At 46.6% G+C, this 21,473-nt stretch overlaps 1 protein-coding gene across 2 annotated transcripts in view; it reads left to right on the top strand.

The window, feature by feature from the left end:
* The first annotated feature begins 1,363 nt into the window (after nucleotides 1-1,363).
* NUP214 (nucleoporin 214) overlaps nucleotides 1,364-21,473 on the top strand; it is a 48,739-nt gene continuing 28,629 nt past the window's right edge. The window contains exons 1-17 of one of the 2 annotated variants that reach the window (XM_080562224.1): nucleotides 1,364-1,532; nucleotides 3,291-3,486; nucleotides 4,314-4,465; nucleotides 4,977-5,181; nucleotides 6,031-6,101; nucleotides 6,436-6,499; nucleotides 7,240-7,343; nucleotides 8,466-8,572; nucleotides 9,187-9,253; nucleotides 9,829-9,952; nucleotides 11,873-12,034; nucleotides 13,123-13,576; nucleotides 15,025-15,200; nucleotides 15,876-15,967; nucleotides 19,981-20,070; nucleotides 20,441-20,590; nucleotides 20,836-20,994. In XM_080562224.1, the coding sequence (XP_080418350.1) occupies nucleotides 1,491-1,532; nucleotides 3,291-3,486; nucleotides 4,314-4,465; nucleotides 4,977-5,181; nucleotides 6,031-6,101; nucleotides 6,436-6,499; nucleotides 7,240-7,343; nucleotides 8,466-8,572; nucleotides 9,187-9,253; nucleotides 9,829-9,952; nucleotides 11,873-12,034; nucleotides 13,123-13,576; nucleotides 15,025-15,200; nucleotides 15,876-15,967; nucleotides 19,981-20,070; nucleotides 20,441-20,590; nucleotides 20,836-20,994 (2,415 nt within the window). In that variant the 5' untranslated portion in view covers nucleotides 1,364-1,490. The remainder of the gene's footprint in view (nucleotides 1,533-3,290; nucleotides 3,487-4,313; nucleotides 4,466-4,976; nucleotides 5,182-6,030; nucleotides 6,102-6,435; nucleotides 6,500-7,239; nucleotides 7,344-8,465; nucleotides 8,573-9,186; nucleotides 9,254-9,828; nucleotides 9,953-11,872; nucleotides 12,035-13,122; nucleotides 13,577-15,024; nucleotides 15,201-15,875; nucleotides 15,968-19,980; nucleotides 20,071-20,440; nucleotides 20,591-20,835; nucleotides 20,995-21,473) is intronic. The other variant, XM_080562223.1, reaches the window with a different exon arrangement.

The following is a 21,473-nucleotide window of genomic DNA, read 5'->3' as shown; positions in this document are numbered from 1 at the left end:
CTGAAAGCCAGCCTCTGATTTTTCTCTAAAGAAAACAGGTGGCAGTGCTTGTTTTAAGGAATGACTTGTTTATCAGGAGCAGACACTTGCAATGCTTCTCATGTAAGATTACTTTTTTTTTTTTCATGCTCTCTGCTCTTGAAGCAATTGCCTGAGGTTCTTATCTGATGTGAGTTATCAAAATGGAAACCAGGCTTCCTAGGGGAATGAGTGGGTATGCTTTATCCATGTATTCCTCAAAAGGAGAGAGCTGCCCTTAGATCACAGCCCTGTCTGCTTTCTGCTGCCCGTTAGCCTCTAGGAATGCACCTGCTTTTCTGGGCTGTGAGTTAAAGCTGTTGTTCAGTTGTGGGGGGGAAAAAAGGATCATGTGGGAATTTAGTTGTGGTTTGCTATACTTCGGGTCACTACCTGCACATATCACTACTGTTATCTGTGTGGAAATCCATGTCTTTTTGATCCTAGATAAAATGAAGTGCAGGCTCCTGGAGCTGGGAACAGCCTTTCCCAATGTGTCTGTGTCACCACAGGGCTGTGTTGGGGTGATGTGCTCCCTGTGGGGGTGTGCTGGGTGGGAGGTGAGCCCCTGAGCTTCAGCCAGGAGGAGGCGAGGAAGGACGCTTGGATATCAGGAAATACTTCTTTACTGAAAGGGTTGTTAGGCATTGGAAGGGGCTGCCCAGGGAAGTGGTTGAGTCACCATCCCTGGAGGTCTTTAAAAGACGTTTAGATTTAGAGCTTAGCGATATGGTTTAGTGGAGGACTTGTTAGTGTTAGGTCAGAGGTTGGACTGGGTGACCTTGGAGGTCTCTTCCAACCTAGATGATTTTGTGGAGGACACCTGGGCCTTGCTCTGACTGACAAAGCAAGGGCTACTTTGCTGGGGCCTCAAAGCACCATAAGGGTGTCTTCCCCTCGCGGTGCTTCATTGTTTTCACCTCAGCGTGTGCCTGGCGGTGCACAAGGACCAGCCTCCAGCACCCAACCACACTTGCCCCCACTGAGGGAGTGGGATTTCTTTGGGGTGCAGCACTGTTGGGCCTGGGGAAGCAGCACCACAGCCCCCCACGGAGGTTGATGGGCTGGGAGGGATGGCTCTGGCTTCGTTGGCGGCCAGACCCGTGCCAATGCCTCGACCCGGTGGGTCCCTGAGGGCTGTGGGGTCCCCTTAGTGCCATGGGGTCCCCTCAGGGCTATGGGGTGCGTCCTGCAGCAGGCCCGCAACCAGCGCAGAGCAAGCAGAACACGCACAACAAATACTTTATTAAACACAGCCTCCAGCCGAGCCTTGGCAGCCCTCACACCGCCAGGAGCCGCCGCCCCTTATTTCCCCCTCCGCCCCCCCTTGGAGGACTCCTCCCCCTCAGCCGGCCGCGGAGCATAGAGCGGCGCGGCTAGAGCGGCCCCGCCGGAAGCGGAAGCGGCGGCGGCGGAGGAGGGGAGCGGAGCTTCCCCGGCGACGCTGAGGCGACGGGGCCGGGCGCGGAGCCATGGGGGACGACATGAACGTGATCCCCGAGCGGGAGATGAAGGCACGGCGCGGGCCGGCAGCCGGCAGCCTGCGGCGGGCTGGGGGGCGGCCCTGGGCCCGCAGGGGGTGGCAGGCTGCCGGGGGGGAGCGGTTACGGGGGGTTGGGGGGGGGGCTCGGCCTAGGCTGGGGGGGGCACCAGGGGTGAGAGGGGCTTGGGGGGGCTCTTGGGGGGACCCGAGGGGATTGAGGGGCGCTGGGGGGGACGGGGAAGGCTCTTGGGGAGTCCCCCAGGGGTTTGGGAGAGCGGGGAGGGCTCTTGGGGAGATCCCCTGGGGTTTGGGGGGCGCTGGGAGGGCGGGGAGCTTTTGGGGAGGCCCTCAGGGGTTTGGGTGGCGCTGGGGGTGCGGGGGGGGGGGGCTCTTGGGGTGTCTCCAGGAGTTTGGAGGGGGCGGGGAGGGCTGTTGGGGAGCCTCTAGGGGTTTGGGGGGCCCTAGGGGAGCTCTTGGGGAGCCTCTAGGGGTTTGGGGGGCCCTGGGGGGGGTCTCGGTGGCGTCTGGGGAGCGCTTGTGGAGGGCTGGAGGGAGAGGGTGGCTTGGGGTGTGGTGGAGGGGGGCTTGGGGGAGGCTGGGGGCAGGAAGGGGTTGGGGGCTCTACTGGGTTTCTTCAGAGCTGGGTGGGGGCTGCTGGGAGAGGCAGGTGGAGTCCGTTGGGGAGAGGAGGGAGGGGGTTCTGAGCTCTTCTGGATGATTCTGAGCTCTCCTGGTGGTGCCTTCTGTTGGGGATCTGCTTTTGGGACCAGTGTGTGTGGTTGTCTGCCTTCGGGCAGCATGCAGCGGAGCCGTGCTGCCAGCCCAGCCCGCCCGTGTGTGTCCCAGAGCGCTGCAGTGAGGCTGTGAGAGCAGGACGGGGCTGTGCAAGCAGGACGGGGCTGTCCGTGCGGGCTGCTCGAGCCCTTGTGAATCTGTGCGGCTGCTTTTTGCTCAGGCACCTGCCGCAAAGGAGTTGGGCTGCTCGTTTCGCAGAGGGTTCTGAGCTCCTGCAGTCCTCTCAGGTTGCAGAAAGGCACTTACTCTGTGCTTTGGCAAAATGAACTAAAAACCAGAGGCTTGATTTGAGTTACTGGCGTTAGATGCAGTGCTCTGCTCAGTGGTTGGAGAAGAGAGGCTCCTGCCTAAGGTGTACGGCTCATTTTGTATGGTTATAGTGCAGCTGCTGGTCCTTAATTCAGTTTGTGTTTTTGCAGTTTTCTCTCTCACCCTGCTTTTCTCTTTCTCCTTTTACAAAAGGATAATGTAAATTATAAGAGAAACAAATGCACGAAATAAATCTGGTTATACAGAGTAATTGCTGGTGGTGGGTGGAAGGCCTAACCCTATCTGTTCTGCTACAAAAGCAAACAAAAACTAAGTAGTTGTGTGCTTTGTAGCTTTAAGGTAACAGGTTTTATTCTAGCACATTTCGTCTCTGCTTTGTTCCCTTTTCTTTCTTTTTTCCCCCTTCTGTGTCAACTGGCTGGTTTCAGGCGTGTTTCTGAGAGGAGTTAGATGTCTGAGATTCAGCTTCTGCAAGTTTTATGAAAAAAAGGCTGTTGGGTAGAAGAGAGACCCAGCCGGTGTCCCAGTAGTGGCAAAACTGCGGTGTGATCTCTGTCTTTTTAGGGAAGACAGAAAAGGTGATAGGATGGCGAGCAGTAGCATGGATGTGGGTGTTGTGCAGCTCTCGTGGAGAGACTTTCAACATATTGTCTTAGAGAGACCAAAGTAAAGTCGTCTTCTTCGTTTGCACGCGTACAGCTACGTCTGCTCTCTCTCACAACAGGATTTTCAGTTCAGAGCACTGAAGAAGGTCCGCATCTTTGATGCTCCTGACGATCTCCCCAAAGAGCGCTCCAGCCTCCTCGCGGTGTCTAACAAGTACGGACTGGTCTTTGCTGGAGGAGGAACCAGCCTGCAGATCTTCCAGACCAGAAATCTTCTCATGCAAAATCAGCTGGGAGAAGATCCCAATAAAATCGGTAAGGCGCGCTTATGGCTCGTGGTCGTTGCAGAGACGGCTTTGTCTGGGTTTTATGCTGTGGAGCTCTTGGCTTCTGACACAGTCCTTGTTGTGGTCTTCGGTGTGCTTGAAATTACCGTGCTTTCTTGTATAAGAAGGCAGGACCAATATTTGCTGTGCCTCTAACTGAAATGAAGTATAATCGTTGGGAACAAGCCACCAGGATGCTGGTAGTGCCTTTTTCAGGTGCCAGTCACGTTTGGGTACCTGTGTCAGTGCCATACAGTGAGGCTGGCTTTTCCTACCCGAAAACACAGCGCTTTCCTTGCGGCCACGTGCTCTTGTAGCCAGTCTCTGAGCCATGGGCCTGCGTGTGGGTCGGGGATGTAGGCGAATGGAGAGGGACACAGTTCTCACACCAAGCTCTCTATTTGGACTCTCCTGCGAGAGGGGAAGCAGTGACTGTTCTGCCACCTCACAACCAAAGCGCATTTGGTGGCATAAAAATGTGGTGGCAACGAAAACCACTTGGTTTTCATTCTCATCTTGTCCTTAGTAACCGTGCTACCCAAAGTTCCCATATGCACTGCAAGTAAAACCTACAATGTGTCTGCTTGGTTTTTCTTAGAGGTTACTGAGGAAGGAAAGGGACATTTCCTTTTCTGAGAAATTTGAGAGACTCTTGAGACTTTATTGATAGAGATGAAGGGGCTTGCTTTCACTTTTTTATAGGATTGTCTGTTAAGTGACTTCTGCATAAACTTGTCCTTTCTGGACTGTTTTAAAAGTTTTTGCTCTTTAAATTTGTACGCTTCATCTTATCTCCCTTTTTTTTTGTGTTTCAAGTGGAGAATGTCCAGAGTACCTTAGTTCCCATGAAGTTTCCTGTGCAGCACTTGGCTCTAAGCTGTGATAATCTCACGCTGTCTGTCTGTATGATGTCCAGTGACATTGGTTCCTTCATCGGCTTTTTTGACGTCCGCACATTCTTTAATCAGGTAAAGTACATGCAAGAGTTTTTTGTTTTTTTTCTTTGACCCAGATTACAGCACGAGGAGTGTCATGCCTCAGGTGGGATTTTCTGCTTCTCTGTCTTGTAAAGGAGTTTTTCATTAAACTCAAAATATGCTTTTTAGAATCATAGAATGGTTTGGGTCGGAAGGGACGTGAAAGATCATCTGATTCCAACCCCCCTGCCATGGGCAGGGACACATCCCACCAGAGCAGGTTGCCCAAAGCCCCATCCCACCTGGCCTTGAACACTTCCCGGGATGGGGCATCCACAGCTTCTCTGGGCAGTCTGGTCCAATGCCTCACCACCCTCAGAGTAAAGAATTTCTTCCTACTATCTAATGTAAATGTACTCTTTTTAGCTTAAAAGCTGTTACCCCACTTATTTCCATCAGTTATTAATGTATAGGGAGACCAGAATTGCTTTGGATTGTGACTTTGTGAGAACTTGTTTTCATGCTCTGTCTGACTGTCTCAAATATTTGTCTTTTGTAAAAGGCGAAACAGCAGAAGCGTCCCTTTGCTTATCACAAACTGGCCAAGGACTCGGGAAGCGCAGCGATGGTCAACGACCTGAAGTGGAACCCTGCTAGCCCCACCATGGTGGCCATCTGCCTGTCGGATGGCAGCATCTCTGTCCTGCAGGTCACGGACTCTGTGAAAGTGTATGCCACGCTGCCGTCCTCTGTGGCTGTTACATCTGGTGAGTGGCAGCCTTGGGCGAGGTACAGAACGTTGGGCACGTGAGAATAGAGGTGGATAGGCAGGCGTAAGAAAGTTTGTCTCAGGGAGGTGGTTTCTTAAAAAATAAAAAGAAAATGCAAACAGGAAGGATTTAAAATCCCTAAGACTCTGAAAATGGGGTGCGATGGAACTGCTCTTTCCCAGTTGATTGGAGGAGCTGCAGCCAGTGAGTTGGAGTCCACCGTGCCTGCCTGTGCTTTGCACAGTCTCAGGCTTGACTGTCATTCGCAGGGAAATGTACAAATAAGTCTGTGGTAATCACCTGTTGGGTTTTGATCTGAGCACCCTTGCTTTCTCTGTGACCGGAGGATTACCGCACTGCCCTGTTTTGATCCTGAGCAGATGTGGTGTAAACCTAAACTGCACGGATGTAATCACATCAGTAATCAGCATTGTGCCCCTCTCTCCCAGATTTAGCACGATCTGTGCATCTTTGTGACAGCTCTGATATAACTTTTAGGCCTCTCCTCAGTTTAATTTGTCCCTATCTGCTCGTGCCAACTGAAGTGTGTGTTAGAGATGTAAACTGTTATATTCCTAAGTGGCTGTGAGCATCCACTACAGGGCAATGTAAGGCTGTGCAGCAGCAGGTGTGAGGGAAGGTTAAACCTGTTTGAAGCTTCATTGGTATGAATGCTGAGAATTCCAGCTCTTCTTGCTGTCTGTAATTGAAAAGGCAAATTAATTGTTCAGCTTTATGGGATTTTGCAGAGGAAAAATATGCAGTTTTGACTTACTGGTACTGCTTTTGTGGGACCCTATAACTGTAATTTCCTTACTGCTGATAAAATTTTCTTTTTTTGCTTAGTGTGTTGGAGCCCAAAGGGAAAACAACTGGCTGTAGGGAGGCAAAATGGCACTGTGGTGCAGTATCTGCCTGTAAGTATTGTTGCCAGTAAGACCTGGTGTCTGCTCACTGGTTTGCAAAATGCTTTATTTCCTTTGCATCTGGGTCTATAGAATTTGGTTGGCTGGCACATGGTGTGAGCCATGTGATGATGCCCATCCACTTCACTATTATTAAAATGTCTTAGACCAATGCTGGGTTTAGTTTAATGTTTGCACCTACTACTTAAATGTAGTGACGTCAGAGTGGCATGTGATGAGTGGTAAGGAGTGTGTAAGTTGCTCTAAACCAGCTCTCTGGGCTTTCTCCAAAACTTACAGTTGGATTTGTCTGGGGTCTTTGTATTTAAGATTGTTTTATTTACAGAATCTACAGGAGAAGAAAGTAATCCCTTGTCCTCCCTTTTATGAACCAGAAAATCCTGTTAAAGGTACAGCTTCTTATTTTTAAACTTGCTTCCTCTTTTAAAATATTTTTTCTCATTCCTCCTCTGTTATTTTTAGTTACAGCCGCTGTATAGTACTCTGGTTACATAATTACATCATGCTTTTTAATTATTCAAGGGGAAAAAGCTTTATCTCTAGAATAGAGTTAGAAAAACTAACTGTGGGCCAAAGAAGGACTTTGGCTATTTCTATTCTATTCTATTTGTCTATTTCTAAAATGTTTTAAATATGCATTTTTAAAAATTAATCTTTGCTCACTGATGTAACAGTACTATCACAAGTAACCTCCCTTCAGCATGGAGATTTCTGGATATAAATCCATTCTCCTGTTTCATGCAAGTTTCATTTCTTCATTTTGACTCTTCAATAAAGTGTCAAGACAGTAAGGTTAGAAAAGCAGAAGCACTTCATCTGGGTGTGTCAAAATATTACCTGTTTTTAGAAACAGTGGTGCTGTTTGGCCCATGATATCTCAAAGCAAATCAAATGCATGGTTTTGGTTTGTATTTAGAATTTCTGGGATCAAATAGTTTTCCTGCTAGTATGACTGATGCTTTGCAGGCAGATCATTGAAATTCTTAATCTTGGTAGTTCGGAGGACAGCATGTTCCTTATTTGCTAGCAGTGTCATATTACTTTTGTGTGCTGGACATAGTTAAAATCACTATATGAGGAAGTATTCTGAAGTGTTCTTGGCTGAGGTATTTGTTTCCTTCTCTTCCAGTTCTGGATGTACTGTGGATTGGCACGTATGTCTTTACTATTGTGTATGCAGCTGAGGATGGGACACTGGAAACACCTCCAGACGTGGTCATAGCCATATTGCCTGTAAGTGCAAACAAGTCTCAACTACAGAACTGTTTGTTGCTTCTTCTTGACCTGTTGATTACAATGGCAAGCTGCTTTTATTGTCCATACTGGCATCATTCGGAATTGAAGTTTGATACTGTCAGAGTCTAGTAATCTCTGACCAGGTTCTTTTAGGTATTCCATGCGCAGAGGGTGAAATGTTTAATATCACATTCTCTTATTGGAAGATACTTGATGTTACGTGGGACTTCAAATTTAGAGAAGTGATACAGATACTGAAGTCTGTGCAGGCACAATACAGCAGTTGCAATTTACGGTTAGATCACAGTACAAATGTGATTCCTGTTACCTGTCTCTGTGTGCTCGCTGTCGTGACACTGGGTGTCCCTGGTTGCTAGGGAGGAATACGTGGTTTGAAACCAACTGAAGTCTATTCCTTTCTTTAAAATTCTTACGCTAGTTGTTTAGCTTTTTATACCGTTTATTTGGGCTGAGCCCCAGGTTGACTTCCACCATGCTCTCTGGCTAAACCAGAGAGATATTCACATCCTTTTAATGAACTCCAGAGAAGCCAGGTTTACACCACCAGGTGATCCATTCAAAAGTTGACAGTTGGGTATCTAAAACGAAGACCACTCTCCACTTCCACGTGGGTTAAGTCAGCTTCTTTGCAACAGCTGTGGTCAGTCACAGATCCTACTGTAAATCATGGTTTTGGGGTTGGACAGGGACTAGGTGGAGGAAGTAACATCCATGTGAAAACTTACCAGCAACCAGTTGTCTGATGACATCAAATTATGATGTGAAGACTTAGAGTCTGAAGCAGACGCTCAGGAAAAAACTTTACCTGAGGTAGAGTCCTAATATACGTAACGGATTTTTGTGTGTGTGTATTTGTTTAGGTTAAGGATGTTTTTAGGCTTGTTGATACTGGTAAGGCCCTGGTAAACTTTTTCTTGTCCCTTTATCTTTTGGAGGAATTGTTTTTGTTTTTGTTTTTCAAGTAGTCTCATGACGCCTGATCTCTTCTGAAGTATGTAGGCAATTATTGCTGTACCCTATGACTGTGATGCACTCATATTTTTGGGAAATTACTTGGTTTCTGTACTGGAAGGTAAATTATCAATGTTGGTCTTATAGAAAAAGGAAGAGAAGAGGCCGGAGAAGTTTGTGAATTTCATGGAACCTTGCTATGGGAGCTGCACGGAGAGACAGCATCATTACTTCCTCAACTATGTTGAGGAATGGTGAGTTGCAGGAATTGTGGCAGTCTTTCCCTTATTGTGCATGTCTGAGTCATCTAGGCTTCTCCTTGTGTTGTTTCTCCCTTCTGTAAACTATGTAACACCCGAATATGAGCCAAATGAAATTACAACTTTGAAAATGCTTTATAGAAGTACAGCTTATTTTTCTCGTGTGCTTTATCTCCATACTGACGTACTCATTTTTCTGATGAGAACATGTGTTACTTCATACAGGTACATAAGATCCTTTAAAATCTATTGTAACAATTTCCCCTGAGACTGTAAGTCACACATTAGGTAAAGCATGCCTTAATGTCATTCTTAACTGTATCTGTGTGAAGAAGCTTTTCTTCACTTTTCAAGTACGTGACATGGACCATCATTATTTATGAAGATGCAGTGGCTGGCGGGGGGAGTCACACCCTGGTTACTAGTTCTGAAGAAAACAAACATTCTACAGTGATATAGCTGGTTGTGTTTCCCTCACCTTGGGAGGAATAGTCAATTTCATGTTGTTATAACTGTTATAGATATGAATATGATGATGATTAGGGGAGCTGGGGACCTTGCCATGGATTGTCATGCTGTTTTAACCTATTTTTAATCTATGCTTACAGGGATTTAGTTCTGGCAGCTTCAGCAGCTTCCACAGAAGTCAGCATCCTAGCAAGGCAAGGAGATCAGGTAATATTTTTCTTCCTGTTGCACTTGTGCATATGTACCTCCCATTTCTTGAAAATCTAAGCAAGTAAAACGTTTCTAAGATCTGAAATATAACAAAATGGTATGCTTAAAAAAAATCAAATGCCTTTCTTTTTACATCTGAGTTGCACAAAATATTAATGTAAATGTAAGCCTTAGATGACCAGGAGATGAGTGACACAAAGGAGAAGGGATAAACAAACACAGCATGTTGTGAACCAAGTACCACAAGTCTATTTTTCGTGATTTGGTTGGTAGTCTAAAAATGTGGTCAAATTTGCTGGAATAAAAAGTGATTCATATGAGGTCATATTGAAGTAAAACATTGACTGTTTGTCCTTGAGTCTGACCTCAACTCTGACATGTAGTGCTGTGGAAGAAACCACAGACAAATCTGTGGAGGGCCCTGATAATTCTGACGTTTGTTTATCTGACAGGGCAGGTAGATCCTCTCCAGCTTTTTTGCAATCTCCTCTTTCAACGGCAGTAGACTAATGTTCTGAAGAAGACTGAACACAGGAAAGCAGTGGTCAAAATAATATTTTTGCTTCTTGCAGAACTGGGAGTCATGGGTTTTGGAGGACTCCAGCAGAGCAGAACTTCCCGTGACAGATAAGAGTGATGATACTTTGCCTGTTGGTGTTGCTGTGGACTACACCAGTAACATGCCCATCCCAATCAGTGAGTCTTGTTAGTTTTTCTTGTGGAATAGTCCAACAGTAGAAATAAGAGAGATTTTTGAGGGGAAATCTGGTGCTTAGGGTTCTCGGAGATGGTTCTGAAAGGGAGGCTGACAGAATCTGTCCTACATCTTTATAGCAAGCACACAGCACATGAGTGATTACTTCTGTGTAAGGATTTAAATGGCAAGGTGTTAAATACGGTTCTTCCCGAAAGCTTGCAGCAGATTGGGATGCTACAGTAACAGACGTGGAAGAGAAAGTACCTGAGTTATGTCTGTGTTTCACAGAACTGGGATAGCAGTGAGTTTAAAGGGGTCATATTCTAACATCAGGGATTTCACACTGCCTGTCTGACTTCCATTATGCTCGTAACTTGTGTCATTTTGCATAACTGTTTGTATTAAGTACATTTGCAGTGATCTAAAGGACAAAAAGGGGTTAGTTTCAAAGCCAGAAAAAGCAAGGATCGTTGAGGTGAATGTGTAGGTTTTAATTCTGCATTAAAGCACGGAGCCTGTACTGACTGAACCCTGCTGTGCTCTGCATCTAGCCAGCTGCATTATTGCTGTACCTTCTGTGCTGCCTGAAGGCTCTTCAAAGCACATTGTCAGAGGCTGAAGCTGAAGATACATCTGAGCTATTGTGCTGTACCTTAGCGAATTCTGAAAACTCTCCCTTGAAACCCAGAGGTGCTGAAATAAAGATGCCTTCAGGCAGAGTGGAAGGTACTGCAGTCAAGAGTTTCTGAAGAGCACAGGAGGGTGCCGATTAACTGTGAACTGCAGCAGCCTTTACCTGAATGAAAACTACAGTAGGGAATTGAGGTCAAACTGTGTACTTTAACACAAAATTGAATTTGAAGTATTTTCTTTGTTAATCTATACGGTTAGTGGATTAAGGGGTCTGTCAGAACAGCTTCTTTAAGCCCAGGTTGTGCTGCCTCAGTTTATAGAATGGTTTTTGGAGAAGCTTGTTGCTGACATGTTCTGTGTGTTCTCACAGAGTGCAATCAGCTCCTTTTTGGCTGCACATTATTTGGCTTTGCGGTTCACAACAAGCTTGGATTGAAAAGAAACCATATTTGTCCTGGAGCATGTTTCCATGTGGAAACTGCCCTTCCCCAGCAAAAGCCAATAGATAGAGGGAACGTAGCCATCCATTGCATGGACCAACAGAAGAAAAGCACCAGTGTAAATTATTATAGCAGTTCTTCCTGCATCCTAGTTTTACTCCTTTTTTTTTAAATATATTAAGCACAGTTACACTTACGGAAAAAGTTTTAGAAATATATGGAGTACTTCAGACCCTTCAACTGTTCTGAGAATACTTGAACTGAAGCATACCAACTCAAAGCTGTTCAGAATGGAAGTATTTTATATCAGAGGTTCAAATCACCAGCCTGTTGTTTACAGGATGTTTTTTTTTAATGTTGGCTTTCTTTAGACTTGAAAAACTTCCTATCTAGCAATTATTTCTTACCTTATGTATATGAATATTAGTGGTCTGTCAGGACCCAATGGAATGTGGAGAGTTGCTGACAGGAGCTGAGGATTGAAGAAGGGAGCAGCATATAGCTGAAAAGAAAGGAATACCTGAAAATATGAGAATGCTCGGCACAGAAATTCATGGGTTAAGGTTAGGCTTTGACAGTCAGGAGATTATATTTAATTGTCAAAAATAACCTTCTGTCTTTCGTCTATGAACTAATAAAATAAAAAGTCAGGAATAGGAAAGAATAAAGAAGAAAAAAAGAATACGGGGCATTCAGGGGGAAGTAGGGGAACAAAGATGTAATTTAAATCAAGAAGGCAGAAGTGTAAGAAATATTGTGGTAAGCAAGTCACACGATGGTGTCAATGCCAGTAGGAACAAGACAGGAAACTTTGGTTGCAAGGCTCATGTATATGGTCCCTGGCAGGTGATGAGAAGACCCTTCCTCCAGCACCCGTTCTGATCTTGCTCTCTACGGATGGTGTACTCTGCCCATTTTACATGATCAATCAAAACCCAGGGGTCAGATCGCTTATTGTGACCCCAGAGCCATTGCTGACAGCAGGGGAGAGAGCGCCAAAATCAACAGGTAAGGGCTCCAGTGGGTTAAGGAAACACTTGCATTTGTGGATCTTTTTTCTGTAAGTTCGGTATTCAGACATGTATGCAGTCACAGAAAATGTTTTTTTATTTTTCTATAATGATAATGGAAGCAATTCTTGTGTGTTTTCTGCTCCCAGGACAGTTCAACTTTTGCGCATCTGGGTGAAATTTAGTTCTGTTTACCATAGGAGATCTCAAGCACTTTGCAGACTGCACTTAAATTCTAATGTGCAATCAACACTTGGGGAACAGGGCCAAAGCAATTCTAGGAGGCCCTTTGCCCAGCTTTGGGGTGGTGTGAGTGAAACTGCAGCAGTGTCCGAAACTGCAGCAGTGACTGCAGGCTCCGCTTGGTGGCAAGGAGCAAGACCCAGAGCGAGGTCTGCATACCCCAAAGAGGAGATGGGTTTTCTTCCATGTGTTTTGCCATGGGAGGCCATGATGTGATCAGAAGTGTTTGGCTGCAGCAAGAGCTTATTTAAACGATAGCTTTATGCAGTACTGTGAAAAGTGTTAGCAGGTAGAGCAGTAGCTTTTTCTGAGTGTGTATTGGTTGTGATATGCAACGTGAAGTAAGCAGTTTCTTATGCTGGGGTGTGCAGGTCAGTTGGTCGTTCTGCTTCTCTGCCTGCATACAGTAATTGCAAACCCACCGCTTTCTTACATAAGCCCAGATTTGCTTCTCCTCCAAACAGAATGATTTTGCCTGGCAGCCTTCCTCTCTGCAGTGCTGGCTGGCTAGTGTGCTGACAGCCTGTTTAATTTGAGCTGGCAGGAACCGTATCAAAATCAGTGGAAAAAGGTGAAGGCTTTTCACAGGAAACTCCAGGCAACATTAATCCGGACAGACTTGTGAAAACTGTAGTATTAATAATGACTCGGACTTTATGTAATTTCTGTAAAACTTGTTGGGCATGGGGACTGGAAGCCCTGCTCCCTCTTCTGTCTTTCTCACTCTGTTGAGTGAGATAGTACCTGACTGCCCCACCAAGTAGTATTTGGCCTTGCAGTACCTTCTTCCATTAGTCAGGGCAACCAAATGAGTCTCTTCTTTACCTGTTTATCTTCCCGCAGGAAGTACTGCCGCATCTCCAACCACTCCGCCAACTTCTGTAAAGCCTGACACGGTTCCAGGTGTTGCTCCTACTGCCCCTGCCTCAAGTCTGCCTCCAGCAGGAGGTGGAGCACCTGCTTTTTCCTTTATGCCTTCAACTGTGAAGACACCTGGCACTACAACCAGCGATCCTCCTCCTTACCCCTTTTCCACTGACACCTCCAAGCAAGCCGTGGCTCCCAGTCCAGGAGCAGGAACGTTCTCTTTCTCCTCTGCTTCTCCCAAGTCATCTGTAACAGCTGCTCCTTCTGTAGGCACCACTGCGGCTACTGCAACCACCTTCTCTTTTGGATCCATGAGCTTGAAACCAGCTGCAGACAGCTCACCTGGGCCACCACCCTCCACAACACCCCTTGCACAGAAGTTGTCTTTCACGCCTTCAGCTTCTTCAGTCAAAGTGAACCTCAATGAGAAGTAAATACAAAGATAAAGTAGATAATGCGGTAGCTGGGTAGTTGTTAAATCACTCCAGATGTGGACGGCGTGTGGTAGTTCTGAAGATCACACAATAGTTTGTCTTTTTGCCCTGACAGCTGTTTTCTCTGCTTCCCAAAAAAGCACTGAGGAAAAAGCACTACTCTTTATCCAAGATGTAGTTTACTTTGGCTGTAAAAAAAAAAAAAAAAAAAAAAAAACCCTCAGTGATTCCCATGGTAGAGGTGATGTTCATGGACAAAATATTAGTCGAGGAAGTTGCCAAAGGTTATACTGGTAACTTACCAAATTATCAGAGACTTCATTTTTTCATGTCTTTGCTTCATAGGCATGAAACGTTAATCCAGTGCTGTGGTTCAAGGTGAATTGGCTGAAGGACTCTTGGGGGATGCTGGGATTTGAATTTTTTTTGTGACTAGTTTAGTATGTTACTGGTAGCACAATTTTCTTTCTCTTCTTGTTGAAGGTTCCTTACCTCTAACCTAAGGAGTAACTTGCAGTGGTGGGCAGGAGCTGTATCCATAGTTGATGGATTTTTTTTTTTCCCACTCCTGTGTTGAATAGAGATGCCAGACCTTTTTTTTGTTCTTAAATGGATGCTTGCTCAGTGAATACAGGACCTGAAGTCTTCAAAGCTTGTTTGTGCTGAGAGTTCATGCCAGTTGAAGGATAACTGATGCTGGTTAGAAACTAAGCAAAATAGATTTGAGTGATGAATGTTCTCAGATTTCATATACCTCTCTTTCCTCCAACTCCCAAGACTTACCTCTCTTTTTCAGAAAGAATGGTTCAAAAGGCAGGGCTGTGTTAATTGGAGTTGCTTTCTGTGGAGAGCAATTTTCATGTAAATGTATCTTAAGAAATTTCTGATGGTTCAAATGATTATTTTTTAATTAGGGTAGTCTTTGCTACACCGGCATCTGATGGTGGCTCTTAGGGCTTTTTAAATTTGATATTTTGTGTATAAAGCAAATGATACGGTTGTGAATTGGCTGAATATTTAACTTGGCTGCCTTGAGGGCCTGAGTTTGAAGATGAATGGAAGTTCATGTTCTCTTGCAGAATTTCTCTTTGAACTTTGCTGCAAGGTTGGAACTGAAGGGTGACTCAGATTTGCTATATTTGGTGTTTCTGTGCAAAATGATGAGGTGCGTTTTGAAGCAGGGTAGTAGTTTTTGCTGGCATTTAGTTTTTGCTCACAGGGAGATCCATGGTAGCAGACTTTATGGTTCCAGATATTCAGAAATAACCCTGAAGGGTGCCTTCCCACCACTTCCAGCAGCTGCACTTGTAATTTTGTACCTAGAGCTTAAGTTATTGCTGATCCCCAGGGTGGTTCATTTGTTAGAGCTTAGTGGTTCATTTTGAATGGAGAGAAACAGCTGGGACCAGTTCAGAGCTGAAGGATGCCCTGCTTTCTTCTGCAGGTTCTCTGCTGTAGACACCTCATCTCCCACTAGCAGCGGTGGTCATGCCAGTTCCACAATGTTTTCATTTTCAACCAGTTTAAAAACTGCTTCTGGAGGTCCTCTGGGTCAGTCCACGCCACCCTCTGCCTCTCCTACCACACCACTGAAGGCTTCAACCCCTGTACCTGCCACAGGTAGGAGTCTGATGCATGCCGTTGGGAACAACACATTACAAACAATGTTCTGAAAGTTTTAGAAATGAAATCAACCTCACCACGTCCTTTATTTTTTTCTGCTGCATTTACTGATGCAGCAGATCTGCACACTATAATGCTGTGATGGGGTTAGTACCGAAACTGAGAATTTTCTCCGTTTGTGCAGTTTGTTCCCCACAGAGCCAGCTCTCCATGTGGGAAATAATATGTTCAACTTCTTAAGTTCTGCCAGAAGTTCTGGCGTTTTCAGTGCCCTGCAATATAGCTCTGGTTAAGAACATTTCTGGGCAGTCACGCAAATCGGTGCCCTGACTTGCATCTGGAGCGTCTGGAGTTCAGTGTTCAGAAGCGAGTTTAAATTAGATTGCATACATCTGGTAGCAGAATAATATTCCACCTCTCAAATGATTGTGATTAGGGGTCTTGGGGTCCTTCAGGAATGTACAGCCAGATATTTGGGAGTAACGGTTGTTGCCATTAGCAGAGAAATTGAATAGGAGTAAAAGTGCACCTGGGGAAGATGTTTTCTTTCACTAGGGCCTCTACTTCTATCGCCGCTGGATTTGATGCTGGCGATTAACCAGTCTGATCACAACCTGTTTTCTCGAGCTTAATGTAGGTTCGTAAATTACTGTTTCTCTTTTTAAATTCTAGTGGCACGTCCTGCTCAAAATATGCCTTCAGGTTCTTTACTACAGAAGACAGCCAAAATCAACTCTTCAGCAGCAAAGCCAAGCTCTACTCCGGTAATGAGAATTTGAGTGGATTTTTTTAGAGAGGGAATGCTTTCTACTGCTCGTGAATTGCTTAGAATTCCTTGGGCTGAATGAGTATTCCTAGGTCCAAGAACTAGATAGCTTTTGACATAAAATACATAAATATTAGCTAATCAGTGGGACTAAAACCATGTTCTCTGCATAACTTTAAAGAATGTTCATGTATGTTGCCATGGTCAGAGTTGTAGAAACTAATTTGTCGGCCTGACCCCACACGTAGGGAAGTCTGCTGCCTCCCTGGGGCCAGGGTCAGAGACATTACCAGGAAGCTTCCAAACCTGGTTCGCCCCTCTGACTATTACCCGCTTTTGATAGTCCAGGCTGGCAGCGATGATGTTGAAAAGAGAAGCCTCAGGGCCATCAAACAGGACTATAGGGGGCTGGGACGATTGGTGGAGGGAGCGGGAGTGCAGGTGGTGTTTTCGTCCATCCCTACGGGGGAAGGGAGAGGCACGGAGAGGACATGGAAAGCTCATGTGGTTAATAGGTGGCTCAGAGGCTGGTGCCAGCATAGAAATTTTGGGTTTTTTCACCATGGGGAGCTTTACTCGGCACCCGGCCTGATGGCCCCAGATGGGTCTCTATCTCCAAGGGGAAAACGGATCCTAGGCCAGGAGCTGGCGGGGCTCATAGAGAGAGCTTTAAACTAGGTAAGAAGGGGGACGGGGCTCAAACAAGGCTTGTTGGAGCTGTGCCGGGGGAAACAATGGCTAGGCTGGGAAAGAAGGCGATGGCCCAGCTGAAGTGCATCTACACTAATGCACGCAGCATGGGTAACAAACAGGAGGAGCTGGAAGCCATTGTGCAGCAGGCAGGCTACGACTTGGTTGCCATCACGGAGACGTGGTGGGACCACTCCCACGACTGGAGTGCTGCAATGCCTGGCTATCGGCTCTTCAGGAGGGACAGGCAGCACAGACGGGGTGGTGGCGTGGCTCTCTACATTAGAGAATCTTTTGATGTTGTGGAACTCCAGGCTGGGAATGATAAGGTTGAATCCCTGTGGGTTAGGATCCGCGGGAAGGCCGGCAAGGCTAGCATCCTGGTCGGGGTCTGTTATAGACCGCCGAACCAGGATGAGGAGACGGATGAGGAGTTTTATAGGCAACTGACAGAAGTTGCAAAATCGTCGGCGCTTGTCCTCGTGGGGGACTTCAACTTCCCGGACATATCCTGGAAACACAACACGGCACAGAGAAAGCAGTCTAGGAGGTTTCTGGAGAGCGTGGGAGATAGCTTCCTGACGCAGCTGGTCAGTGAACCTACCAGGGGTGGTGCCCCGCTAGACCTTCTCTTCACAAACAGAGAAGGACTGGTGGGAGATGTGGTGGTCGGAAGCTGTCTGGGGCAGAGTGACCACGAAATGGTAGAGTTCTCTATTCTTGGCGAGGCCAGGAAGGGGACCAGTAAAACTGCTGTCTTGGACTTCCGGAGGGCTGACTTTGAGCTGCTCAGGACGCTGGTTGGCCGAGTCCCCTGGGAGGCGGTTCTGAAGGGCAGAGGAGTCCAGGAAGGCTGGGCGCTCCTCAAGAAGGAAATCGTGATGGCACAGGAGCGGTCCGTCCCCACGTGCCCAAAGATGAGCCGGCGTGGAAGAAGACCGGCCTGGCTCAACAGAGAGTTGCGGCTGGAGCTTAGCAGAAAAAAGAGGGTTTATAATCTTTGGAAAAAAGGGCAGGCCACTGAGGAGGACTACAAGGATGTAGCGAGGCTGTGCAGGGAGAAAATTAGAAAGGCCAAAGCTCATCTGGAGCTCAATCTGGCTACTGCCGTTAAAGACAACAAAAAATCCTTTTACAAATACATCAACGCGAAACGGAGGACTAGGGAGAATCTCCATCCTTTACTGGATGCGAGGGGAAACCTAGTTACTAAGGATGAGGAAAAGGCTGAGGTGCTTAATGCCGCCTTTGCCTCAGTCTTTAGCGGCAATACCGGTTGTACTCCGGACACCCAGTGCCCTGAGCTGGTGGAAGGGGATGGGGAGCTGGATGTGGCCTTGGCTATCCATGAGGAAATGGTTGGCGACCTGCTACGGAGCTTGGATGTGCGCAAGTCGATGGGGCCGGATGGGATCCACCCAAGGGTACTGAGAGAACTGGCGGAGGAGCTGGCTGAGCCGCTTTCCATCATTTATCGGCAGTCCTGGCTATCGGGGGAGGTCCCGGTTGACTGGCGGCTAGCCAATGTGACGCCTATCTATAAGAAGGGCCGCAGGGCAGACCCGGGGAACTATAGGCCTGTCAGTTTGACCTCAGTGCCGGGGAAGCTCATGGAGCAGATTATCTTGAGGGTCATCACGCGGCACTTGCAGGGCAAGCAGGCGATCAGGCCCAGTCAGCATGGGTTTATGAAAGGCAGGTCCTGCTTGACGAACCTGATCTCCTTCTATGACCAAGTGACGCGCTTGGTGGATGAGGGAAAGGCTGTGGACGTGGTCTACCTTGACCTCAGTAAGGCTTTTGACACCGTTCCCCACAACATCCTCCTCAAGAAACTGGCTGCTCGGGGCTTGGACTGGCGTACGCTTCGCTGGGTTAGAAACTGGCTGGATGGCAGGGCCCAGAGAGTTGTGGTGAATGGAGTCAAATCTGGTTGGAGGCCGGTCACTAGTGGAGTCCCCCAGGGCTCGGTACTGGGGCCGGTCCTCTTTAATATCTTTTTCGATGATCTGGATGAGGGCGTCCAGTGCACCCTCAGTAAGTTTGCAGATGACACCAAGCTAAGTGCGTGTGTCGATCTGCTCGAGGGCAGGAAGGCTCTGCAGGAGGATCTGGATAGGCTGGAGCGATGGGCTGAGGCCAACTGCATGAAGTTCAACAAGGCCAAGTGCCGGGTCCTGCACCTGGGCTGCAACAACCCCAAGCAGAGCTACAGGCTGGGAGATGAGTGGCTGGAAAGCTGCCTGGCCGAGAAGGACCTGGGAGTATTGGTGGATAGTCGGCTGAATATGAGCCAGCAGTGTGCCCAGGTGGCCAAGAAGGCCAACGGCATCCTGGCCTGTATAAGAAGCAGTGTGGCCAGCAGGTCGAGGGAAGTGATTGTGCCCCTGTACTCGGCTCTGGTGAGGCCGCACCTCGAGTACTGTGTTCAGTTTTGGGCCCCTCGCTACAGGAAGGACATGGACGTGCTCGAGCGAGTCCAGAGAAGGGCGACCAAGCTTGTGAGGGGTCTGGAGAACAAGTCTTACGAGGAGCGGCTGAGGGAGCTGGGCTTGTTCAGCCTGGAGAAGAGGAGGCTCAGGGGCGACCTCATCGCTCTCTACAGTTACCTGAAAGGAGGCTGTAGAGAGGTGGGGGTTGGTCTATTCTCCCACGTGCCTGGTGACAGGACGAGGGGGAATGGGCTAAAGTTGCGACAGGGGAGTTTTAGGTTGGATGTTAGGAAGTATTTCTTTACCGAAAGGGTTATTAAGCATTGGAACGGGCTGCCCAGGGAGGTGGTGGAGTCACCATCCCTGGAGGTCTTTAAAAGACGTTTAGATGTAGAGCTTAGGGATATGGTTTAGTGGAGTACTTAGTGTTAGGTCGGAGGTTGGACTCGATGATCTTGAGGTCTCTTCCAACCTAGAGAAATCTGTGAATCTGTGAATCTGTAATTCTTACCATTGCTTTGGAAATGAGGTTTAACTGCTTTCCTAGCTAATAAGCAGCCAAGATATGTCTGGATGGTGTTTCTTAAGAGAGGCCCCGGCTTTGGATAACAAAATCAAAACAATAACACAGAGCAGCACACAAAGATTTCCTTTGCTTTCACAAAGCTATAGCCACGTATCATCAGGTAGTCTGCAGTACTACCTTGAATGTGCACATACTTTTCTTAGTTTGGAGTGGAACAAGTATTTATGCTTATGACAATTGCCTCGCTAGTGACTGGTGTCTGAATGGAGCTCTAACAGCAGGCCTTTTTCGATATTCTAGACTCCCTGTTGCTAGGGCTTTATTTTTAATATTGGAGTGAGGTTGTTTGGTTTTTTCCTCCAGGGCAAATCACCAGTCCCCAGCGCTGCTTTAGAGAAACAGGTCCACCAGTGGAAGGATTCGGACCCTGTCATAGCAGGAATCAGAGAGGAGGTGAGAACTTTTTCAAACAGTTTTCTTCATTTTAGAAGCTGGAAGACCACTGTATAGAGACACAGGCATTTCTTTTCAGTCCACGTGTATTTTGATGATGTATTTCAATAGTTTAGGAATCAGAATGGAAATTTTTCACAAGATAGTCAACCTGTTTTGTACTTGCTGTTTGTATGTCCTGTTCAGTCATCTTTAATTTCAATTGCTGTTCTGGAAAAATTGGGTATTCCTTCCTGTTGCTGTGCAAGAAGAATTTCCTGCTTTTCCTGTAAAGTCAGAGGTGTTGATGGTGTTGTAGAAACATGATCTGTGACTTTAGTTCCAGACCCTGCTGTGTTTTAGTGGCTGTACATACTTCTTGGCTTTGCAGATTGCACATTTTCAAAAGGAGATGGAGGAGCTGAAGGTCCAGACTTCCAAAGCCTGTTTCCAAGTGGGTACTCCAGAGGAAATGAAAATGTTGCGAACTGAGTCAGATGATCTTCATACCTTCCTCTTGGAAATTAAAGAGACAACAGAGGTGAGCATTGTGGCTGAGCATCTTCAAACTATTAAACTCCTCCGCAATAACTGTTTGTCACCTGGTATTTCCATTTAACCTGCTAGTGCTGAGCCAAGGTAGATGGAACCTCTGAATATGCTGCTTTAGCATGGGGGCAACATTTGCATTTTTTCTTTCAGACAAACGCTTGCAGGAGCTCCTGTGTTAGAGATGGCAATGAAAATATGTTACTTTGAACCTTGTCCCTTGTGTTCTATTTGCAGTCACTTCATGGAGATATTAGTATTCTGAAGACAACTTTGCTGGAGGGATTTGCAGGGGTAGAAGAGGCTAGAGAGCAGAATGAGCGGAATTGTAGCTTGGGCTATTTACACTTGCTCTATAAGAAACCCTTGGATCCCAAGAGTGAAGCACAGCTCCAGGTATGAAGCATGTTAACCAGCTTCTAATCTAGAGGTTTAAATAAAATAAGTGAGACTTCTGCGTGCAAGTGCCCAGTGGTTTTGTTCTGCCCTAGGTAATTGCTGTTCTGACACAGTGTAGTAAAAATGTGATTAATTTTGTTTCTCCAAGTTTGCAGCATATGCTGAAAATCCTCTGCTAAAGCTTCTCTGTGTTGTTGACATTAGCCAACATCGTCTGTGATGAGACAAAATTCCTGCTGAAGGGAAGTATCTCACCTGAGATCCAAGTCCGTTCTAATCTTAGTACATGACTCTTGACTCCCTGTTCCTTCTCAGTCTGTAGTGTTTGTTCAGGGATTTCAGCTAAAGGAATGTTTTTTCAACTCTTAGTGGAAGAGTTCTTGGAATTACTTCTATCTTGTATCTAAAAGTGCCTTTTAGAACAACTTGATGACTTACTATGACTTACCAAAATTGTGTGGTTAATTTTGTGGATG

This window comes from Anser brachyrhynchus (genome assembly GCF_964034855.1).
Source record: "Anser brachyrhynchus genome assembly, chromosome: 19".
Taxonomy (NCBI): Eukaryota; Metazoa; Chordata; class Aves; order Anseriformes; family Anatidae; genus Anser; species Anser brachyrhynchus.
This window is presented reverse-complemented; position numbering and strand designations above follow the sequence as displayed.